This window comes from Otolemur garnettii, unplaced genomic scaffold, assembly GCF_000181295.1.
Source record: "Otolemur garnettii isolate 467f Iridium unplaced genomic scaffold, OtoGar3 scaffold00054, whole genome shotgun sequence".
NCBI lineage: Eukaryota > Metazoa > Chordata > Mammalia > Primates > Galagidae > Otolemur > Otolemur garnettii.
Window position 1 is genome coordinate 8331386 of NW_003852449.1, and position 21183 is coordinate 8352568.

Genomic DNA, 21183 nt, shown 5'->3' on the forward strand with positions numbered 1-21183 from the left:
AAAAAAAAAAAAGAAAAAAAAAAAAACTCAAGGGCAGGACCTGTGGCTCAGTGGGTAGGGCACTGGCCCCATATACTGAGGGTGGCCCCGTCCAAACTGCAACAAAAAAATAGCTGGGCATGTGGTGGGTGCCTGTAGTCCCAGCTACTCAGGAGGCTGCGGCAAGTGAATCGCCTAAGCCCAGGAGTTGGAGGTTGCTGTGAGCTGTGACGCCACAGCACTCTACCAAGGGTGATAAAGTAAAACTCTGTCTCTAAAATCGAAAAAGGCAAAAAGAATCCCAAAACACAACAGGGAAACAGCCAAGCAAACTGTGGCATCTTGCAGAGTAAATGACAATCATGTAAGATTATGCCTATAGAGAAACCTTTCAATTGTAGAAAGTAATAAAAAAGGTAAAACTTAAATTGATTGCCTTCTTAATTTTTTAAGCAAACTGACATTCTCATGAACATCTCTCCATGCTCCCAAAGCTATCACACGATCGGTCGGCATAGAAAGCATCTGAGAACACGTTCAACTTACTGGTCTACTCTCCTCACTTTGCAGGGACAGAAACTGAACTGGAGGCAATGTTATCTCCTTAATTTCATCACTGTCTCTTAATCTATAAAGTCTGTTCCATACTTCATATTCTTCTTCTGATAAAAACCAACCTTTCTTTGAGTTACTTTGCTTCATTCCTACAAGTTGAAAAAAAATAATTGAAAAGAGGACAAAAAAAAAAAAAGGAAGGCAAATACAAATTACACGTATCAACTCAAACCCTCTACTTGTTTACGCTACTCACCTTTGCCAAACCACTGATTCCACGTCTTTTCTTTTCTTTTTTTTTTTTTGAGACAGAGCCTCAAGCTGTCGCCCTGGGTAAAGGGCCGTGGCATCACAATTCACAGCAACCTCCAACTCCTGGGCTTAAGCGAATCGCTTTCTTGCCTCAGTCTCCTGAGTATCTGGGATACAGGTGCCCGCCACAATGCCCAGCCATTTTTGGTTGTAGTTGTCATTGTTTGGCAGGCCCAGGCCGGATTTGAACCTGCCAGCTCTGGTGTATGTGGCTGGCACCTTAGCCGCTTGAGCTACGGGGGCCACCTGATTCTACTTCTTAAAACTAGCGCTTCTTCATATAGAACCGCTCAGTTTATTACTTCTTCTATGTATCTACCCAACTTCCCTCACCTCGTTACCCTTTCTCTGAGTATCCTTTGGTAATTATTTCATTAACAGATGATAGCCAGGTACCATATTTTCCTGTTATCAAAGGGGCACTATGGGCAGCGCCTGTGGCTCAGTGGGCGCCAAATTCAGACCCACCCCGGCCAAACTGCAACAAAAAAATAGATGGGCCTTGTGGTGGGCACCTGTGGTCCTAGCTACTCAGGAGGCTGAGGCAAGAGAATGGCCTAAGCCAAGGATTGAGCTGTGTGACTCCATGGCATTCTACCAAGGGCAATAAAGTGAGACTCTGTCTCTACCAAAAAAAAAAAAAAATGCACTAAATTTACAAAAGTCAGCCCATCTTCAAGACATTTATCTTTAAAGTTGCTGAAGATACCTGTTCCCCGTATTCCGTTCATAAGAGTGTTCAACATGAGTAATTCTTTGTAGCAAAGAAAATCAGCTGATTCATCCAAAGCAATTGAATAATACCTATTTTCTTTTCTCAGTATTCCTTGAAGTTGTTCTGTTAAGTTGAAGGCTAATTCATGCTGCCAATCAGTTATGGTTCTTCTTGAAAGGGGCAGTTGTTTGTACATTATCAGGGCCTAAGTATCACACGACTTCAATAATGCATTCTTTCACAGTTTCTGCATCACTGACTGGCTTCCCTTTTTCCCCAAGTATGCAAACTACTTGATAAGTTGCTTCAGTGGCATTATTTCCAGGTCTTACTGCTGCTTGAAAGATCTGTCTTTGCTTTTGCTTTTCATCTTTTAATTTCTGCAATACAACCTTTTTGTGCCTCTCCCTCTAATTTAAAATACTTCTGGTCCTTCTGAGTGTCATAATGCTGATGAGCACTGAATGCTGATGCTGCAGAATCACAAGCAAAGCAAATCATCTTCCCTTTACCAGAAACAAGATAATATTGCAATCTCTAATGCTCGTTTTAAAAAATCTGTTTTCCACTTGCTCACACCTGTAAATCCCAGCACTCTGGGAGGCAGAGGAGGATGAATTGCTTGAGCTCAGGAGTTGGGAGACCAGCCTAAGCAGGAGGGAGACTCTATTTCTACTCAAAACAGAAAAACTGGGGTGTGGTGGCTCACGCCTATAATCCCAGCACTCTGAGGCTAAGGTGGACAGATTGCTTGAGCTCAGGAGTTCAAGACCAGCCCGAACAGGAGTGAGACCACATCTTTAAGAAAAAAAAAAAAAAAATAGCTGGGCATTGTGGCAGGCACCTGTAGTCCCAGCCACCTGAGAGGCTGAGACAGGAGGATCTCTTAAGCCCAAGAGTTTGAAGTTGCTGTGAGCTATGAAGCCACTTCACCCTACCCAGGGCTACTGAGAGAAACTCTGTCTCAAAAACAAATAAATAAATAAATAAATAAAAAATAAAAACAGAAAAACTGAATCAGCGCCTGTACCTCAAGCACCTAAGCCACATACACCAGAGCTGGCAGGGTCTGTCATATAGATAAGGGAAGTTTCATTCCTCTAGATAAAGGCAACTAACACAAATGGCTACCAGGTGAATAAGGAACGGAGTAGGAGAGAAGGGGTAGCAAATGGTGTTATCCTCTTATATGAGGACGAGTTACTGCTCACCTTGAGAACATGTCTGGAAAAGACTGCAACTGCTTGGGGGGACATTACAGGAGACAGCTTCTTTCTGTTTCCACATTCTTAGCAGATAGTCTACAATGCACACTGCAATCTCGTTTAAATGCTTATTCAACAACAAAACTTTTTTTTTCTTTTCTCGACTTTTATAAAGAGTATTCTCTGGGTGGGTAGAATATTTTTAATTTCCCCAACACTGAGTTTCTATCATCCTGTACTGCCATTATCTCCTTCTCTCTGCCACATAAACAATCTCTTACCTTTTCCAACGTGAACACCTATAACAGCCTAGAACTTACACTGAATTATTCAAAGAAGAAATATTATATCAAGAAATGACCTGGCGGCTTGGCACCTATAGCTCAACGGGCTAAGGCGCCAGCCACATACACCTAAGGTGGCGGGTTCAAATCCCCAGCCCGGACCCGCCAAACAATGACGGCTACAACCAAAAAATGGCCAGGCGTCGTGGCGGGCGCCTATGGTCCCAGCTACTTGGGAGGCGGAGGCAGGAGACTCGCTTGAGCCCAGGAGTTGGAGGTTGCTGTGAGTGTGATGCCATGGCACTCTACCCAGGATGACAGCCTGAGGCTCTGTCTCAAAAAAAAAAAAAAAAAGAAAGAAATGACCTGGCAGCACCCATACCTCAGTGTGTAGGGCACCGGCGTGCTAAAGTAACAATGACAACTGCACTAAAAAAATAGCTGGGCGTTGTGGTGGGCATTTGTAGTCCCAGGTACTTGGGAGGCTGAGAGGCAAGAGACTCGCTTAAGCCCAAGAGTGAGAGGTTGCTGTGAGCTGTGACACCACAGCAATCTACCAAGGGTGACAGCTTGAGACTCTCTCAAAAAAAAAGGAAAGAAAAGTAAGAAATGACGTCCTAACTAAGCATGGGGAGCAAAATGTCCACGTCAAATGCAAATTTTTTATTTACCATTCCTACAGGCAACAATAGATGACTTTCGCTGCATGTTTCGAGAAGACTTCTCTGGTTCATAGACACCATGTGTGATGAACATTTTGTGCAATTCTGGATTGATTCCATCGGGAACCATTCGTGGACTTCTTTGGTAAAAATGAAGGACCTGCCTGTTACCTGAAATAGCTTTATAAATTCTTCTTTTGTTGAATTGGCTTTGATTATAAATCTGCAAGAACAAATATAAAACATCAAATTATATTATTTCTCTAACAATCATTTATCCATCACAAGCAATTGATATATATATTAGTTTGGGTTATTGTAAACATAAAATAAAGCCCTGATCTACTTCAATACTTAGAGAATAGAATTTCTGTTGTCTTGAATTTTTTTTCTCTTTTTTTTTTTTTTTTTTTTTGCAGTTTTTGGCCAGGACTGGGGTTGAACCCACCAGCTCTGGCATATGGGGCTGGTGCCTTACTTCCTTGAGCCACAGGCGCTGTCCCAAGAATTTCTGTTGTCTTAAATTTTAAAACCTGTCTATTGCCAGGCTCACTCCTGTAATCCCAGTACTTTGGAAGCCAAGGTGGAATGATCGCTTGAGGCCAGGAGTTGGAAACCAGCCTGAGCAACACAGTGAGATTCTGTCCCCACAAAAAATAAAAACAGGGCAGCGCCTGTGGCTCAGTGAGTAGGGTGCTGGCCCCATACACTGAGGGTGGCGGGTTCAAACCTGGCCCTGGCCAAATTGCAACAAAAATATAGCCAGGCGTTGTAGCAGGTGCCTGTAGTCCCATCTACTCAGGAGGCTGAGGCAAGAGAATCGGCTAGGCCCAGGAGTTGGAGGTTGCTGTGAGCTGTGTGACGCTATGGCACTAAGTGTCTCTACAAAAAAAATAAACATAAAAACAGTTTGGCAGCCAAGGCAGCACAAGCTACTCAGGAAGTTGAGGCAGCAAGATTACTTGAGCCCAGGAGTTTGAGGCTGCAATGAGCTCTGATTATGCCACTATACTCCAACCTGGGTGACACAGCAAGGTCCTGACTCAAAGAAAAAATAAAAAACCTATCAGTAAACTGCTAGATTAATTCAAAGAAAATCATTTCAAAATCTATTATTATAAAAACTGACCTCAGTCAGCCCTAAGTAACAATATTACACAAGGAAAAATCTATTTTTCATTAATTATCCTGTTCTTTTCTTTTTTTTTTTTTTTTTTGAGACAGAGCCTCAAGCTGTCCCCCTGGGTAGAGTGCCGTGGCATAGCTCACAGTAACCTCCAACTCCTGGGCTCTGCCTCCCAAGTTGCTGGGACCACAGGCGCCCGCCACAACGCCTGGCTATTTTTTTTCAGTTGCAGCCATCATTGTTGTTTGGTGGGCCCGGGCTGGATTCGAACCCGCCACCTTAGGTGTATATGGCTGGCACCTTAGCCACTTGAGCCACAGGTGCCGAGCCTATCCTGTTATTTTCAATTAAAGTTGCTATTTACAAAAGCATAAGGTTTGGGGTTTTTGTTAGTTTTTTAACTATTCCCTTATTTCACCTTGTTCATCTCTCTACACTTTATACTTCAGTTGTATACACCAAAAGCATTACTCCTCTTATGAGGGGCTAGCGGTTAAATAAGATAATGAATCTGAAGCAATCAAAACATGGTAAAGCACAGACTAAGTGCTCATTTTGTACCATTATTACTATTTTACAGATAAGAAAATTAACACGTGGGGCCAGGCGTGCTGGCTCACACCTGTAATCCCAGCACCTGGTAGGCTGAGGCAGGTGGACTGCCAGAACTCACAGGTTTGAGACCAGCCTGAGCCAGAGCCAGACTTTGTCTCTAAAAACAGCCAGGCATTGTGGCAGACGCCTATAGTCCAGCTATTTGGGAGGCTAAAGCAAGAGAATTGCTTAACCCCAGGAGTTTGAAGTTACTGTGACACCAGGGCACTCTACTGAGGGTGACAAAGTGAGACTCTGTCCCCCCAAAAAGAAAAAGAAAATTAACACTTGAATAGAGAGATTAAATGACAGGGTGACACAATTAAGATCCAGTTCCAATTCCAGTGATGGATAATATACGGCCTTTTACAGGCTATAAAACATTGTATTTATTAGAATTACTTTATGGATAAATTGAATTTTAAATATGAATATGTTATACTCACATGAAAACTTAGGGAAAATAATTCATTTTTCAAGATGATTTTAATATATAAAACATTTTAAATTTTTAATAACTATTATAGTTGATCTTTAAGGTGAACAAGTCCCAGTGAGTTATAAAAAGTAGTTAATACTTAAGTGTTTCAAATACAAAATAATATTAACATCATATTTAACAGAGCCCATCACCTAGGACTATAGCAGAACATGAATATAATTCAAGTTCCTTGTCACTTACAATAAGCATCAGTAAACATCTATGAAGGGCCAGAAAGAAAATATTTTGGGTTTTGCAGGCCACATACTATCGCTAATACATATCCTTTGGTTTTAATTTAGTTAGTAACTTGCAGCCCTTTAATATGTTAAAAACCATTCTCACTTCACTATAGCTCAGAAGGAAAACTAAACTAAAAAAACATAAAAGAAAAAGAAAACACAGGCCTTCAAAACACAGGGAAATAGTAAAATAAAGTAATACATGTTGGGTTTTGTATTTAGGTATCTCTGAATTAATGCTTAATTCAGAGATTAATGTGTTTCTTTTATGAATAAAAATTAGAAAACTGAATCCAGCTGAAAATTCCCTAATTATAAGAAAGATAGTAGTCAGAATCAAACACAAAGAAGAATAAAATAACCATAATTACCTAAATTTGGCTTGTACTTTGAATGCTAAAATGATGATGTTTGTCTTTGGGCTACATTTCTCAAATTTCAAGTGTCACGTCATGTTTCTACAAGACTACTTACACGTTCTTCTCGGCCTTCAGCAAGGATAACAACAATCCTGCCTTGACGTTTGCGGCCAGTTCTGCCCATTCGCTGTACAAGACGAATTGGGCTCTTCTGAGCATCAAAACATATTATAAGATCAACTTCGCCTATATCCAAACCTTCTTCACCAACACAGGTAGAAACCAATGTGTTATAACCACCATCACGAAATCGTTTGACTACCTAAAATCAAAGTGATTTAAAAATAACCAGATGCAATGTAATAGCATTCTAGATCAAGGCACAGAAATGTTTCCCACTCACCCCAAAATAATTAGATGAGATTAAAAATCAGAAGCAGGGCGGCCCCTGTGGCTCAAAAGGGTAGGGGGCCGGTCCCCTATGCCAGAGGTGGCGGGTTCAAACCCAGCCCTGGTCAAAAACTGCAAAAAAACAAAAATCGGAATCAAAGGCTGGATGCAGTAGTTCATGGCTTTAAGCCTAGCTGAGGCGTGTGGACTGCTTGAACTTAGGAGTTTGAGACTAGCCTGAGAAAGAGCAAGACTCTGTCTCTACTAAAAATAGAAAAAATTAGCAGGGCGCTGTGGCAGATGCCTATAGTTCCAGCTACTTGGGAGGCTGAGGCAGGACAATGGGGCAACCTTAAATACCACCATGGCTTCTTCACAAAGAAAAAAAAAGCAGTAAGCTCATTATTTATTTATAGTAAAAATGCTAAACATAATAAATAGTAAACATTTATACTCATTATAATGACTGTATAATAAGATCTCACTTAATGGTTACATCAACCCTATGAAGTTTACAGATAAGGAAAACTGAGGGACAAAAAGTAAAGCAACTTGGAAATGTAGCCTCTGTGGAAAGACGTCTGGAGAACCCTCAAAGAGCTAAAAGCAGACCTTCCATTTGATCGTACAATCTCCTTACTAGGTATCTACCCATAAGAAAAAAATCATTGTACCACAGGACATTACACTAGAATGTTTATCACAGCTCAATTCATAAGTGGCAAGATGTGGAACCAACCCAAATGCCCAACAACCCGTGAATGACTAATAAACCGTGGGATATGTACACCCACTGATATGTACTATTCAGCCATAACATCTTTTGTATTTACCTAGATGAAGTTGAAGAACGTTCTCCTTAATGAAGTCTCACAAGAATGAAAAGCATCCAATGTACTTAATACTAATATGAAACTAGTAGATGGACAATTGCATGCCCAGGTGAGAGAAAAAGTGAATTAAACTCAAGAGGGACCGAGGAAGGCTGAGGGAGGGGTTGTGGTAAACTCTCACCTAATGGGCAAAATGTAAGGTTATATGGCACATCTTCTGGGTGAAGGGCTCAACTGCAACTTGGACTTCACCTAATAAACACACAACAATGTAACCTAATCGTTTGTACCATCATATTAGCCCGAAATTAAAAAAAAAAAAAAAAAAAAACAAAAAAGATGGTGGTTGCAGCCGAGAGTGCCAGGCTTCCAGAGCCTTTCCGCTTACCATGTCACTTCACCTTACCGAAAACAAAAACCTTCAAAATCACAGAAAGCATGTTTCGTGATCTTTCAAGATGCTTATTTTTATTTACAGTTTCTGTTCCAAAATTGCCTTTAAGTAGCCAATTGACCAACAAGTTAAAACATGTCCAAAGCTAACCAATATTTTTCTTAATTTTTTATCACCTCCAAAGATAATTACCTCTACTTGTTCCTTCTGGGTAAAACCTTTCGTGCTTTTTCCCGAGGCATGGCCAACAAAAGTCATTACTCTAATAACTGGCTGATGCTGTAAAAGCATTTGTGCAATTTCTTGAACACTATCTCGAAACGAAGAGAAGATCATAACTCTGGTCTCGTCACATTTCTTTTCAGAGGTGTTTTTAGCTATATAACAAAAAATACTTTAATTAAAATTTATAAAAAAGCACTTAGACAAAAACTAGTTCAAAAGACAAGCCTGAAACTATTTACTGATAAATGGTAATTCTTTCAAAAAGAATACAGGTGTTGCACACCTGTAGTCCCAGCTACTGAGGAGGCTGAGGCGAGAGGACTGCCCGAGGCCAGGAGCTTGAGAACGGCTGGGGTAACACAGTGAGATCCTGTCTCTAAAAAAATAAATAATTTAAAGCATCTTGAACCTTTGCCATTTTTTTAACTATATTCTCTATTAAATATAGTAAAAAATAATCTCTGCTTCTTATTTCTCATTGGCTATTAAAATAAAGTCCTAAATGAGTCACATATGAGTTACTTAAATCACTTTTAACCTGTCCTTCAATTCAGGCTGAATGTCTATTATTCCCCTTTACCGTCTATGGCATTTGCAAGCACAGAACCCACTAATTTCATAAATCTTCTGTTTCCTTTCCATTCACTAAAGGCACTACCTTAATCTAGGCCATGCATTCTGTCCCTGAATCTACTATTCTCCAAAGATAACTGCAGAATACACCCTACAGTCACTTCCAAAGCAGCTCCCAGTTTCTCTGTGCTTGAGAAACAGCAGAATGCACCAGTAACATTTTTGTGACCATGTCACTTACTCTTTGGGTGGTTAGTGACCATGGTAGTTACTTAATCTCTTGAGCTTTAGTTTCTTCATGTTAAAATGGACTGATGCATACATGAAATAGTAAATGATTATAAAGTATATGGTTTTGCACATAAAATTAGTTAATAATTACAAGTTATGAGGGTTTTCCAGTTATTATTTTTCTTTTGTTTTTAAGCTTCACTGGGATTTTGATGATTTTTTGGTCTTCCTTATGATCTGGGTTTTTTTGTGGGGCATAGGGTTTGTGACACGAAGTCTCGCTGTCACACTGGATAGAGTGCTGTGGCATCATAGCTCAAGGCAACCTCAAACTCTTGGGCTCAGGTGACCCTCTTGCCGAGTGCTGTGGCCTCATAGCTCACAGCAACCTCAAACTCTTGGGCTCTGGTGATCCTCTGGCCTCACCCTCCCTAGTAGCTGGAACTATGAGGCTCCTGGCACAATACCAGCCAGTTTTTGTATTTCCAGTAGAGACAGAGTCTCTCTCTTGCTCAGGCTGGTCTCAAACCCTGAGCTCAATGGACCCACTTTGGACTCCCAGAGTGCTAGGACTACAGGCCATGAGCCACCAAGCCCAGCTGATCTGTATTATATTAGTCATCATATGTATGCCAGAGACTACACTAAGAATTTTATATATTGACTTATTTAATCTTCACAACAACCCTAAGCAATAAATGGCTTAATATGTATAAAGTTAATTTACAACACATAAGCAAAAAATAGAACTTGAACAAGTAGCTGTTGCAAGTAAAATTATTCTACATCAACCTACTTTGAATCTTCCTGGTATCAGGCATTAAGCCTCTGTATCTGGCTAACTGGTGAGTCGGTACTTTCATCCCAAAGCTGGTCTCCTTCAACCAGTCACAGCCTGGCTTTCTACCTCCTTCTGTCTATAGCTCCTTTTAATAAAATCAATAACTTCATGCTACCGAATTTAAAGGATACTGTTAAGTTCATTTTACCACACATCTCAACTGAACTTAACACAGTCCCTTCTCTCCTTCTGAAATGGTCTCTGCCCTCAGCTTCTCTGGTACTTTCCTTTTCTGGTTTCCTCCTCCACACTCCTTAGTTGCTTTTTTTCCCTCTCAACTCTAAATGTTGTTATTCTTTTTTTTTTTTTTAATTGAGACAGTCTCACTTCGTCACCCTTGGTAGAGTACCATGGAGTCATAGCCCACAGCAACTTCAAACTCTTGGGCTCAAGTGAGTCTCTTGCCTCAGCCTCCCTAGTAGCTGGGACTACAGGTGCCCTCCACAATGCCCGGCTATTTTTTTTGTTGTTACCAAGCCAGGACCTGCTTCAAACCCCCGAGCCCTGGAGCATGGGGCCAGCACCCTAACCACTGAGCTACAGGCGCCCAACCTAAATGTGTTATTCTTCAGGACTCTATTCTGGATCCTCTTTATAGGCAAAAGGCCAATATATATATGCCTCTGGTCAAAAAAGCTGTTTGAGAGAGAGCACTTTGTGCAGACATACTTGCAAGAAACTGAGGCAGGATCCCATATGGCTGGGTTGGTTGCGGACGTAAAAACTCCGTGACTAAGGTCAGCCTGGTCAGTTGGAGGCATAAAAAAAACCCTGACTTAAGACCCACATGGGAGTGGAGGCTTGCAAACAAGTTTTCTGTACATCTTAGAAATTTCTTAATTATGCCTTGCTTAAAATTGAAGTAACTGCCTCCAAACAGTGAGGCCAGCAGGGCAGGTACTCAATCCACCTTTGTCCTCTGAGCCTCAGGTTTCATCAGATAAGAACAAAAGAAGTAATGGCTGACAACATGTTCTCCAGTTATGTTAAAAGGATTATGTTCAAAAGGATGACGTTAGATAAAGTGATATCAGTTAAACCATAGATTACTAGGGAGGAGCTACTCACAAGATAGTCACAAGATGTTTATTCTTGAGATGGGTTATGGATATAATGAATATTAATGAAGTCATGTACAGTACGCATGTGCAGAGGGATTGTAATGAATATTAATGAGATACAGTGCGCATGTACACAGCTAACTGTTTAAACCAACAGTAAAGAAATTAACTTGCCACTCGCCATGAGAGAGCAGTGGTCCCTGGCTAGGTAGTAAGCCAGGAGAAAATAAAGTTGTCACATGCCTGAGAGAGCTGTGAACCCTTTATTTAAATATACAGTTTCAGTCTGCGGGTTTATGCTCCACAGCACCGCTTCTCCGTGAGACCCTAATGGCAACACTCTTCTTTCTCTAAACTGTCTTCCCAGTAGTCATGTCTATTCCTAAAACTTTAATCATGACTTCTCTGCTGATGACGCCAAAATATATTCACACGTACCTAAATATATAAAAATAGCCTAGACCATTCTTCTGAGGCCCATATTCACTTACCCAGTCCTCTTAACAGCTCCACTTAACGTTTCAAAAACACCTGAACATGCTTGCTCTTTCTTCTTCTTATTGACAAATATAAAGGTCATATATATTTATGGTGTACAACATGTTCCGATATATGTACATACTGTGGATGTCTAAATCACGACAGTTAACATGTGCATTATTTCACATACTTATCTCTATTATTGTTCTTAATTTTCTCTTTGCTCACATAACCATTTGCAAACATAAGCACGTACTCCTACACAGCCATGATTCCTTTTTTATTCTCATACCCTATGTCCAATCCATCCACAAATACAATAAGTAATTTGGCTCCAACCTCAACATATATCTGGAATCTAACCATTTCTCAGCCCCTGCAACTCTATTGCCTGGGTACAAATCACTATCACCACCTATCATTCATAAATTAAAAACCAAAGTTCTGATTCTTCCTCCCAGGGCTACATGACATGGTCTCAGGTTATTTCTTGCCTTTACCAGTCTTAGGCTCACTTACACTACTCTGCCACGCTGGGTTGTTTACTGATCTTTAAATGTCGAGTACCCTACTGCTCAGGACCTTTGATTGGTTATTCTTACTGACTGGAATGATCCTTCCCCCAAAATTTGCAAGACTTGCTCCCTTAACGCCATCAAGAACCAGTTCAGGGCAGGCCCATATCTCAGTGGGTAGGTCACTGGTCACATACACTGAGGCCGGCAGCTTTGAACCTGGCCAGGGCCAGCTAAACAACAATGACAACCACAACAAAAAAATAGCTGGGCATTGTGGCGGGCACCTTGTAGTCCCAGCTACTCGGTAGGCTGAGGCAAGAGAATCACTTAAGCCCACGAGTTTGAAGTTGCTGTGAGCTGTGATTCCACAGTACTCTACCAAGAGCAACAGAGTGAGACTCTGTCTCAAAAAAAAAAAAAAGAATCAGTTCAAACATCGCTCTACAGGCAGGCCTTCTCTGTGAACAAACATCATCTTAAAAGAGCCAATCCTTCAGAGTGGATCCCAAGGGGCTCACTGGGCCTAAATTTAAAATACAGCCAAGCAATCACTTGCTGACTAGAGGTCACACACACACTATGAGTTGCCCGAAAATGTGCATTTCTAACTTTGGGACTTCTAGAAACCAACCAATGACAGTTTACCTGCCTCAGATAATCAGGGGTCAGCTGTGTGGAGAATCAGAACTAAGCAGGCACCAATCTTTCATTTTTATAAACAGACCCGTTGGGCACCTGAGCAGAAACTTCTGCTATAAAACCTAAGCCCTGCCTTTGTTCTCTGCCCTACACCTTCATTTTACTCCCTGGTTTGAAACATTTCTGTGAAATCAAGTCTCCTCCATAGTCCTTTTCTAACAACTTTCGTTCACACCACCCTACATAAAACAGCTCCTCCATGACTTTCTCCTTACCTACTTTACTTTTCCCTACCATTATATTAGACGTATTTTTACTGTCTGCTTCCCCATATTGTTCCAAACTAACTTTTCTTTTTCAAATAATACCTCGTTCTTAACATTCCCACCATTGTCCTTCCCCCAAACCTTCCGAAATGCCTTAGAGTATTTGTGTTTTTTTGACACAGAGTCTCTCCCAGGACCTGGGTAACGCTGTGTGGTCATAGCTCATAGCAACCTCAAACTGTTGAGCTTGAGCGATCCTCTGGCCTCAGTCTCCCAAACAGCTGAGACTACAGGCCTGTGCCACTATGCCTGGCTAATTATTCTATATTTAGTAGAGAAAAGGTCTCGCTTTTGCTCAGGCTGGTCTAGAACTCATAAACTTAAGCAATCCACCCACCTTGGCCTTCCAGAGTTCTGAGTCTACAGGCACGAGCCACCATGTGCCCAGCCCCTTCAGAGATTTTTAATATTCCATTATCCAGGCTCAGCGCCTGTGGCTCAAGCGGCTAAGGCGCCAGCCACATACACCTAAGGTGGCGGGTTCGAATCCAGCCCAGCCTGCCAAACAACAACGACGGCTGCAACCAAAAAATAGCCGCATTGTGGCGGGCACATGTGGTCCCAGCTACTTGGGAGGCTGAGGCAGGAGACTCGCTTGAGCCCAGGAGTTGGAGGTTGCTGTGAGCTGTGATGCCATGGCACTCTACCCAGGGGGACGGCTTGAGGCTCTCTCTCAAAAAAAAAATTCCATTATCCAAGGTAATTAAAAGTCTGCCTTCTCCATAAGATATCTTCCCCCAAACTAGTGAGTTGCAGTTGTAATCATTTCAATAACTTTGTCTTGTCCTAAAGCTACTAAATATGACCTACCATTCCATGATTTGAAGTGTTCAACTACAACTTCTTCTAATTTCTTTAACTTTGGATGACTATAAAAAAATTTTTTATCTGTATTTCCTGCAAAAAAGAAAAAATTCTATGTTTTATATTCAATTACATTAATGCATATTAAGTTATCCTTTTCAAAATAACATATGTTAAAACTTTTTCTTTTTATTTAAACAGTAAGTACCAACTAGGTAGCACACAAGTCTTACTATAAAATGAACTTTAAGTTTCTATGAAAAGTTCATTCTGAGAGAGAATCCAAACAGGAATCAGCAACAAAGCAAAAAGGCAAAAACACATATTTAGTTGAAGTATAAATCCATTTTTCAGAGTTCTGAGAATTTCCACTACCAGTAACAATCACTAACTATTATACTGTTAAAATTTATAAAAAATTGTTTAAAATTCATAAACTGTAAACATATATATATACATATATATCCTAACAAGTAAAACCTGTAGGCATTTAACAGGTCTGTTGCTACAAAAATATAATTATAGATAGACATATGCATCAATGGGACAAAACTTCAAAATTAAACTTGAGGAAGAAAAACAATGTAATACATATATATACTTTTAAATGAACCACCAGACCTTTCTGGAGAGCAGCAATGCCACCTGCTGAGGGACTGCTGGTGTGCGCAAACATGCCCTCCAGCTGATTATAGAGTTCCATGAAGTCCTCATTCCGGCTAAGTTCATTTTTTGACCGTGTCATTCCTTCAGAAATTAAGATTTCTCAAATGAATACACTTAATAGCAAAACTAATCAAAATTCAAAAAGAAATTAGATTTTAGCAATGCAAATTTATTAAATTTAAACATGAAAATCAGCAACGCCTCCCAGTTCCACCCTCACATTTGTATTAACAAATGGGGTTTTTTTCCCCAGCAGTTCTAAAACAAGGAAACATGGCCATTTATTACATAATTATTCCACTGGTTTTTAAAATAAGGTATTTTTAAGTAAGCCAAACTGTTCGGTATATGTCTATAACCAAAATATAACATGTCATTTCTTCAAGTAATTTCATATAATTTACCTTTAGTTCCATCCATAATTCCACAAAGGAAGTAATATAATGATCTCATTCCCATTTGCTGCAACAACTCATAACCATGATATAAACTAATACAAATAGCAAACTCTCCCTCGATCACACCTTGTTGTTTTCCCTAGAAAAACAGCAGCACATGACAAATTTAACCAGAGAAAGAAATAAACATACATGTTCTATACCACGTGGTCAGGGCCAACGGTCAGTGTAACATTTACGACATACCAAATGATCATAATAATTATTCTCTTCCTCACCAACTATAACTAACTGGTTCTAGTGAATGTCATGTTATAGGAAGTTGCTATGGAAAGACATTATGTATTTTCCATATAAAATCTGTCCTTTTTTTAATTAAACAGAAAACTTACATTTTAAAGAGATTAAAGGAACATACTATTTCTCTTTATGGGTAAATTGTTAGCAGTACACAGATTCATTTAGAACTATTTAATTAAGTACTTACCATATGGCAAACAGTGAGCTAGATATTTGAGATAAAATGGAAATGGAAAACAAATCTGATATGGGCCTATCCCCAAGACTGTTATGGACAAAAGGCAATTATTTAATCAGACTGTTCAACACCAACATTTAACACCAAATACACAGGCCATAATATCTGACACTGAGCACCAGATACTGTTCTAAGCACCTTACTCACATAAATTCATTTAATCTTAATACCTAGGAGGCCAGTTAGCTATTGTTATGCCCATTTTACAGTTGATGCAGCCCATACAGTAAGTAGTAGAGCTGATATTTATTTATTTATGAGACAAGAGTCTCACTCTGCCACCCTAAGTAGAGTGCAGTGGCATCATACCTGACAACAACCTCAAATGCTTGGGCTCAACCGATCCTCTTGCCTCAGCCTCCTCAGTAGCTGGGACTACAGGCACCCACAACACCCAGCTAGTTTATCTCAAAAAACAAACAAACAAACAAACAAACCTCAAGCTATCACCTGGGGTAGAGTGCCATGGCATCATAGCTCATAGCAACCTCCAACTCAAGTGATCCTCTTGCCTCAGTTTTTCTATTTTTGGTAGAGACAGGGTCTCACTTTTTGTTCAGGCTGGTCTCGAACACTTGAGCACAAGCTATCCACCCACCTTGGCCTCCTGGAGTGCTAGGATTATAGGCGTGAGCCACAGTACCTGGCTTAGTTTTTCTATTTTTAATAAACATGAGGTCTCACTCTTGCTCAGGCTGGACTTAAACTACTGAGCTCAGGCAATCCACCCACGTTAGCCTCACAGAGTGCTAGGACTACAGGCATGAGCCACTGCACCTGGCCCATTTCTTTCTTTTTTTTTTTAATGGAAAAAAAATTTTTTTCAATAAAACTGGAAAAGGTGCTATAAAAAGTCTTACTCCAGCTGTCTGTCTGATGCAGCACACAATGGAATTCATGTCCAGGTGACAGGCACTCCAGGCTGGAATTCATGTCCAGGTGACAGCACTCCGGGCTGGAATTCATGTCCAGGTGACAGGCACTCCGGGCTGGAATTCATGTCCAGATGACAGACGCTCTGGGCTCACAGCTTTCTTCCAAGGCTCCATGGCTAAGCAGTCGAGCTGGAGGTAGCTCCCACATTTTGAGGACCTGAGATTATAGGGCTAAGCACCTAGGATCCAATTCTAGCAAGTATTTCCTCATGCCCTAGAACATAACTCTACAATGTGTAGAACAGAAGGGCTTGGAACCCACCGTGTCATCCTTGGCTCTTAATACTATGGCTGGAGTTTTGGCAAGAAGTCTGCTACTTCCCTCCAGATACAGGGGGTCTGATCTCATGGCCTTGAATTTGACTTGCTCATGCCTATGGCAGGGCTCTGTATTTATTTCTCTCTGCCTGGATCCCTTTCTCCAGATGTTCACATGGCTCACTCCTAGTTCTTTAAGGCCCAGCTCACATGCCCTCTGCTCAAAGACACCTTTTTAGACTACTCATCTAAACTAACCTGCAGCACTCCATCACATTACTAAAACTATGCTGTGGCTTGAGGTATCAGTGGCAGAGCTGGGTGGTGCAAGGAACCGTCAACCTCCCTAAAGACTTCATGGCAGAGCCCGTGGAGAAAAAGCCAGTGGGGAGCTTAGCTGGGACTGATAAAGTCCTGGGCAAGAAGCTGGAGTAAAGGGGCTTTGGCAAGGCATATGAAATTCTTGGCCAGTTCCTGGTGCTGGAGAAAAATGAAGACCTCTTGTAGGAATGGCTGAAGGACACACGTGGTGCTGATGCTCAGCAGTCCCGAGATTGCTCTGGATGCCTCTGAGAGTGGTGCGAGCCTCTAGGTGATGCACTCTGGGATTCTGCAATCCTCAGCTCCAGCATTCAGTCTCCAGAATTTGCAGCTCAGTGGCGACTCCTCCTTTGTCCTTTTACAAAGGAAAACGACTGCTATTGCCGTCGTCGTCGCCTCAGATGTACTCCAGGGTCTTTGGGGAGTTTTCTCCCCTCACCATTTCGACGTTTTGGAATTCTTGCCCTTGCGTGCATCTCCCTTCTCCTTCCCCTCTCAGTTCCATGTTAGCAGTTCCCAGCTTTGCTGAGTGGATTACTGGTGCCTTCCCTCACTTCCACCTTTAACCTCCAGTCTGTTCAATATCATTTGGCTCTGTTTTTGGCAAAACAGTCATTGTCCTTGTTGCTTCCTGGCTTGCTCTGGCTGAACCCAAAATGGATGCTGTCTGCAGTTTCTTGTCATCATCCTCTTTCCGAGGGTGAATGACCAGTGTCACATGGCAGCAACTGTCTGTTGCAAACTTCTGAAAGGCCCCAACAGTAACTGCAAAGTAGCTGAAATCCTGTCTGTGGACAACTTCTCATGATGCATCATCGAACGCAGGTTGTCAATGACCAAGTGACAAATGCCATAAACATAGACTGCAGGTGGCATTGGGTCTATTACACTTGCAATATTTTGCTGCCCAAGGCAAGTCATGAAATAGAAGAGCAGGTCTTCAAACCAGTCGGCCACTCACCGTATGCGTCCAGTTGCTCTTCCAGCCACCCCATAGCAGACTGTGCCAGCAGGTCCTGGGCTAGTCTCGCGCTGTTCATTTGTCGCCGTTGTCATTGTTGTTTAGCTGGCTCCAGCTGGGTTCGAACCCGCCAGCCTCGGTGTATGTGGCTAGTGCTGTAACCATTGTGCTACAGGCTCCAAGCCTCATTTCTGAATTTTTAATGAGCTAATGATATATTTATGTATGTGTGTGTGTGTGTATATATAATCCCCCCAAAATCATTATTTATATTTTATCATGTCTCTGAGTAAAAATTTAATTTATCACCAAAATTTACTTAAAAATACCAACCACTAGAGTGGGAGCAGAGACTAACCACTTAGTGGCTAATCTTAGCACTCAGAGAGGCCAAGGCAGAACAATCGCTTGAGCTCAGGACTTTGAGACCAATCTGAGCAAGAGCAAGACCTATCTATACTAAAAATAGAAAAATTAGCCGGGCATCGTGGCAGGCACCTGTAATCTCAGCTACTTGGGAGAATGAGGCAAAAGGATCACTTGAACCCAGGAGTTTGAGGTTGCTATGAGCGAGGCTGATGCCATGGCACTTGAACCTGAACAACAGAGTGAAACTATGCCTCAAAAATAAATAAATAGGCTGGGAGCCTGTAGGTCAGTGGTTAAAGTAACAGCCACATGCTCTGGAGCTGGTGGGTTCGAACTCGGCTTGGGTCTGCTAAACAAAAACAAAAATATGTGGGCACTGTGGTGGGTGCCTATAGTCCCAGCTTCTAGGGAGGCTGAAGCAAGAAAATGGCTGAAGCCCAAAGGTTGGGGGTTGCTGTGAACTATGACGCCAGGGCACTCTACCGAGGTTGACAAAGTGAGACTCAGTCCCAATAAATAAATAAATGAATGAATGAATAAATAAATAAATAAATAAATAGAAAAAGAGAATAAGAAAAATACCTACCACAATATTTGGAGATGGGTTTTTCCTAAATTGATCTCTTGCCAGAATTATCTGGTATTTTGTTAGATTGGGAATATCCCTTCTCAAAACATTCCTCTGAATCAAAGAACTGGCAAATGCTTCCAAAACCTGAAATATGAAATAAATCATATCTAGCAAATATGAAAGAAATCTAGTTTAAGTTTGTCTTAAAACCTTTTCCAAATACAATCATTTTCTCACATATTAAAATAGTAGTTATATGTTTAATAAAGTTTGTTTTACAATGAACTTTTAAGTAAACACAGCAAAGATAACAAAATGTAAAAGTACTTGACATTTAGCTGGGCCTCATGGCTTAGGCCTATAATTCTAGCACTTTGGGAGGCCGAGGCAGGAGGATCCCTTGAGGCCAGGAGTTCAAGACCTACCCGAGCACTCCAGCGAGATTCCCGTCTCTACAAAGAAATCGACTAACCAGGATGAAGCAGGAAGATCATTTAAACTTAGAAGTTTGAGATTACAATGAACTATGATGATGCCACCACACTATAATAGGGGCGACAGAGTAAGACTCTGTCCCAAAAAAAAAGGAAAAAGTAGTTGATGTCTATCCCCCTAACATCTATATGAGAGTCAACACAGAGCAGCACCCATAGCACAGTGGGTAGGGGTCCAGTCACATACACACAGGCTGGCAGGTTCAAACCAAGCCCAGGCCAGCTAAAACAATGACAACAACAACAACAACAAAATACCCCAGCATTGTGGCAGACGCCTGCAGTCCCAGCTACTTGGGAGGCTGAGGCAAGAGGATTGCTTCAGCCCAAGTTTGAGGTTGCTGTGAGCTGTGATGCCATAGCACTCTACCATGAGGGTGACACAGTGAGACTCTCTTTCTCCAAAAAAAAAAAAAGAGTCAACACAAGCAATGTGTTGATATAATTTAAGATTATATTTATCTATTTATTTCTTCCCTCCCTCAACCTACACACACTCCAAGTGCCATGATAGGAGAGCCTTTGATTTCATCACTGTTATATTTCATATCCTCAGTGCCTACAACACAGTCTGGGACATAGGTCTTCAGGAACTATTTGTAGACTATTGTATTGAAATGTCTCAAAATACATTAAATTTCATTCACTGATTCATTCTTTCCACAAATGTTTATTAAGTATCTACTATATATCAAGTAATGTTTTTTGTTTCTTTTTGTTGTTTTTGTTTTGAAACAGAGTCTCAAGCTGTCACCCTGGGTAGAGTGCCATGGCATCATAGCTCACAGCAACCTCCAACTTGGCCCAAGCGATCCTCTTGTCTAAGTTTTTCTATTTTTGTTTTGTTTTGTTTTTAGTAGAGACGGGGGTCTCACTTTTGCTCAGGCTGGTCTCAAACTCGTAAGCTCAAGCAAACCACCTGCCTTGGCCTCCCAGAGTGCTAAGATTATGAGAGTGAGCCACCACACCGGGCCTCAACTAATGTTTTAAAGGCTGGGGATAGTATGACTAAGACAAAATGGCTGTTTACATTGCAATGAAGGGTACCCAAAGAATAAAGCAGAAAGTAATAAAGAAAGTTGGTCACTTCAATTACAGTAATTGCATTTAATAATCTAAAACACAATAATCTAAAACTAAATCTAAAACTCTAAATCTAATAGTTTTTGAAGGAAAAGGGATCACTACTAAATAATGTAGGGCCAGGCTTGGTGGCTCATGCCTGTAATACTAGTTACTCAGGGAGGCCAAGGCAGGTGGATTGCCTGAGCTCACAGGTTGGAAACCAGCCTGAGCCAGAGTGAGACCTCATCTCTAAAAATAGCTGGGCATTGTGCCGGGTGCCTATAGTTCCAGCTACCTGGGAGGCTGAGGCAAGAGAATCACTTCAGCCCAAGAGTTTGAGGTTGCTGTGAGCTATGAGGTCACAGCACTCTACCCACAGCAACAAAGTGAGACTCTGTCTCAAAAAAGAAAATAAAAAGACACTGCCAAATTTTAAGTGGGTAAAATAATTCTTAGTTGAAAACTACTGCTACATAAGGGATCAGGGAGGACAACATTAAAAATGCATTTCATAGAGCAGCACATGTGGCTCAGTGAGTTGGGCATCAGCCCCATATACTGAAGGTAGTGGGTTCAAACCTGGCCCCAGCCAAACTGCAACAAAAAAATAGCCAGACTTTGTGGCAGGCGCCTATATCCCAGCTATTTGGGAGGCTGAGTTAAGAAAATTGCCTGGCTCGGCGCCTGTAGCTCAAGCGGCTAAGGCGCCAGCCACATACACCTAAGGTGGCGGGTTCGAATCCCCAGCCCGGGCCCGCCAAACAACAATGATGGCTGC

General features: G+C 41.3%; 1 protein-coding gene across 1 annotated transcript in view; it reads right to left on the bottom strand.

The window, feature by feature from the left end:
- The window catches only part of FANCM (Fanconi anemia complementation group M), a 63018-nt gene that overhangs the window by 31204 nt on the left and 10631 nt on the right, over positions 1–21183 (bottom strand). Inside the window, exons 5-12 of the mRNA XM_003792173.3 lie at positions 18862–18990; positions 14900–15032; positions 14451–14576; positions 13836–13922; positions 8324–8508; positions 6630–6836; positions 3722–3935; positions 526–683 (exon numbers count right to left, since the gene is read on the bottom strand). Coding sequence (XP_003792221.1) covers positions 526–683; positions 3722–3935; positions 6630–6836; positions 8324–8508; positions 13836–13922; positions 14451–14576; positions 14900–15032; positions 18862–18990 — 1239 coding nt within the window. The remainder of the gene's footprint in view (positions 1–525; positions 684–3721; positions 3936–6629; positions 6837–8323; positions 8509–13835; positions 13923–14450; positions 14577–14899; positions 15033–18861; positions 18991–21183) is intronic.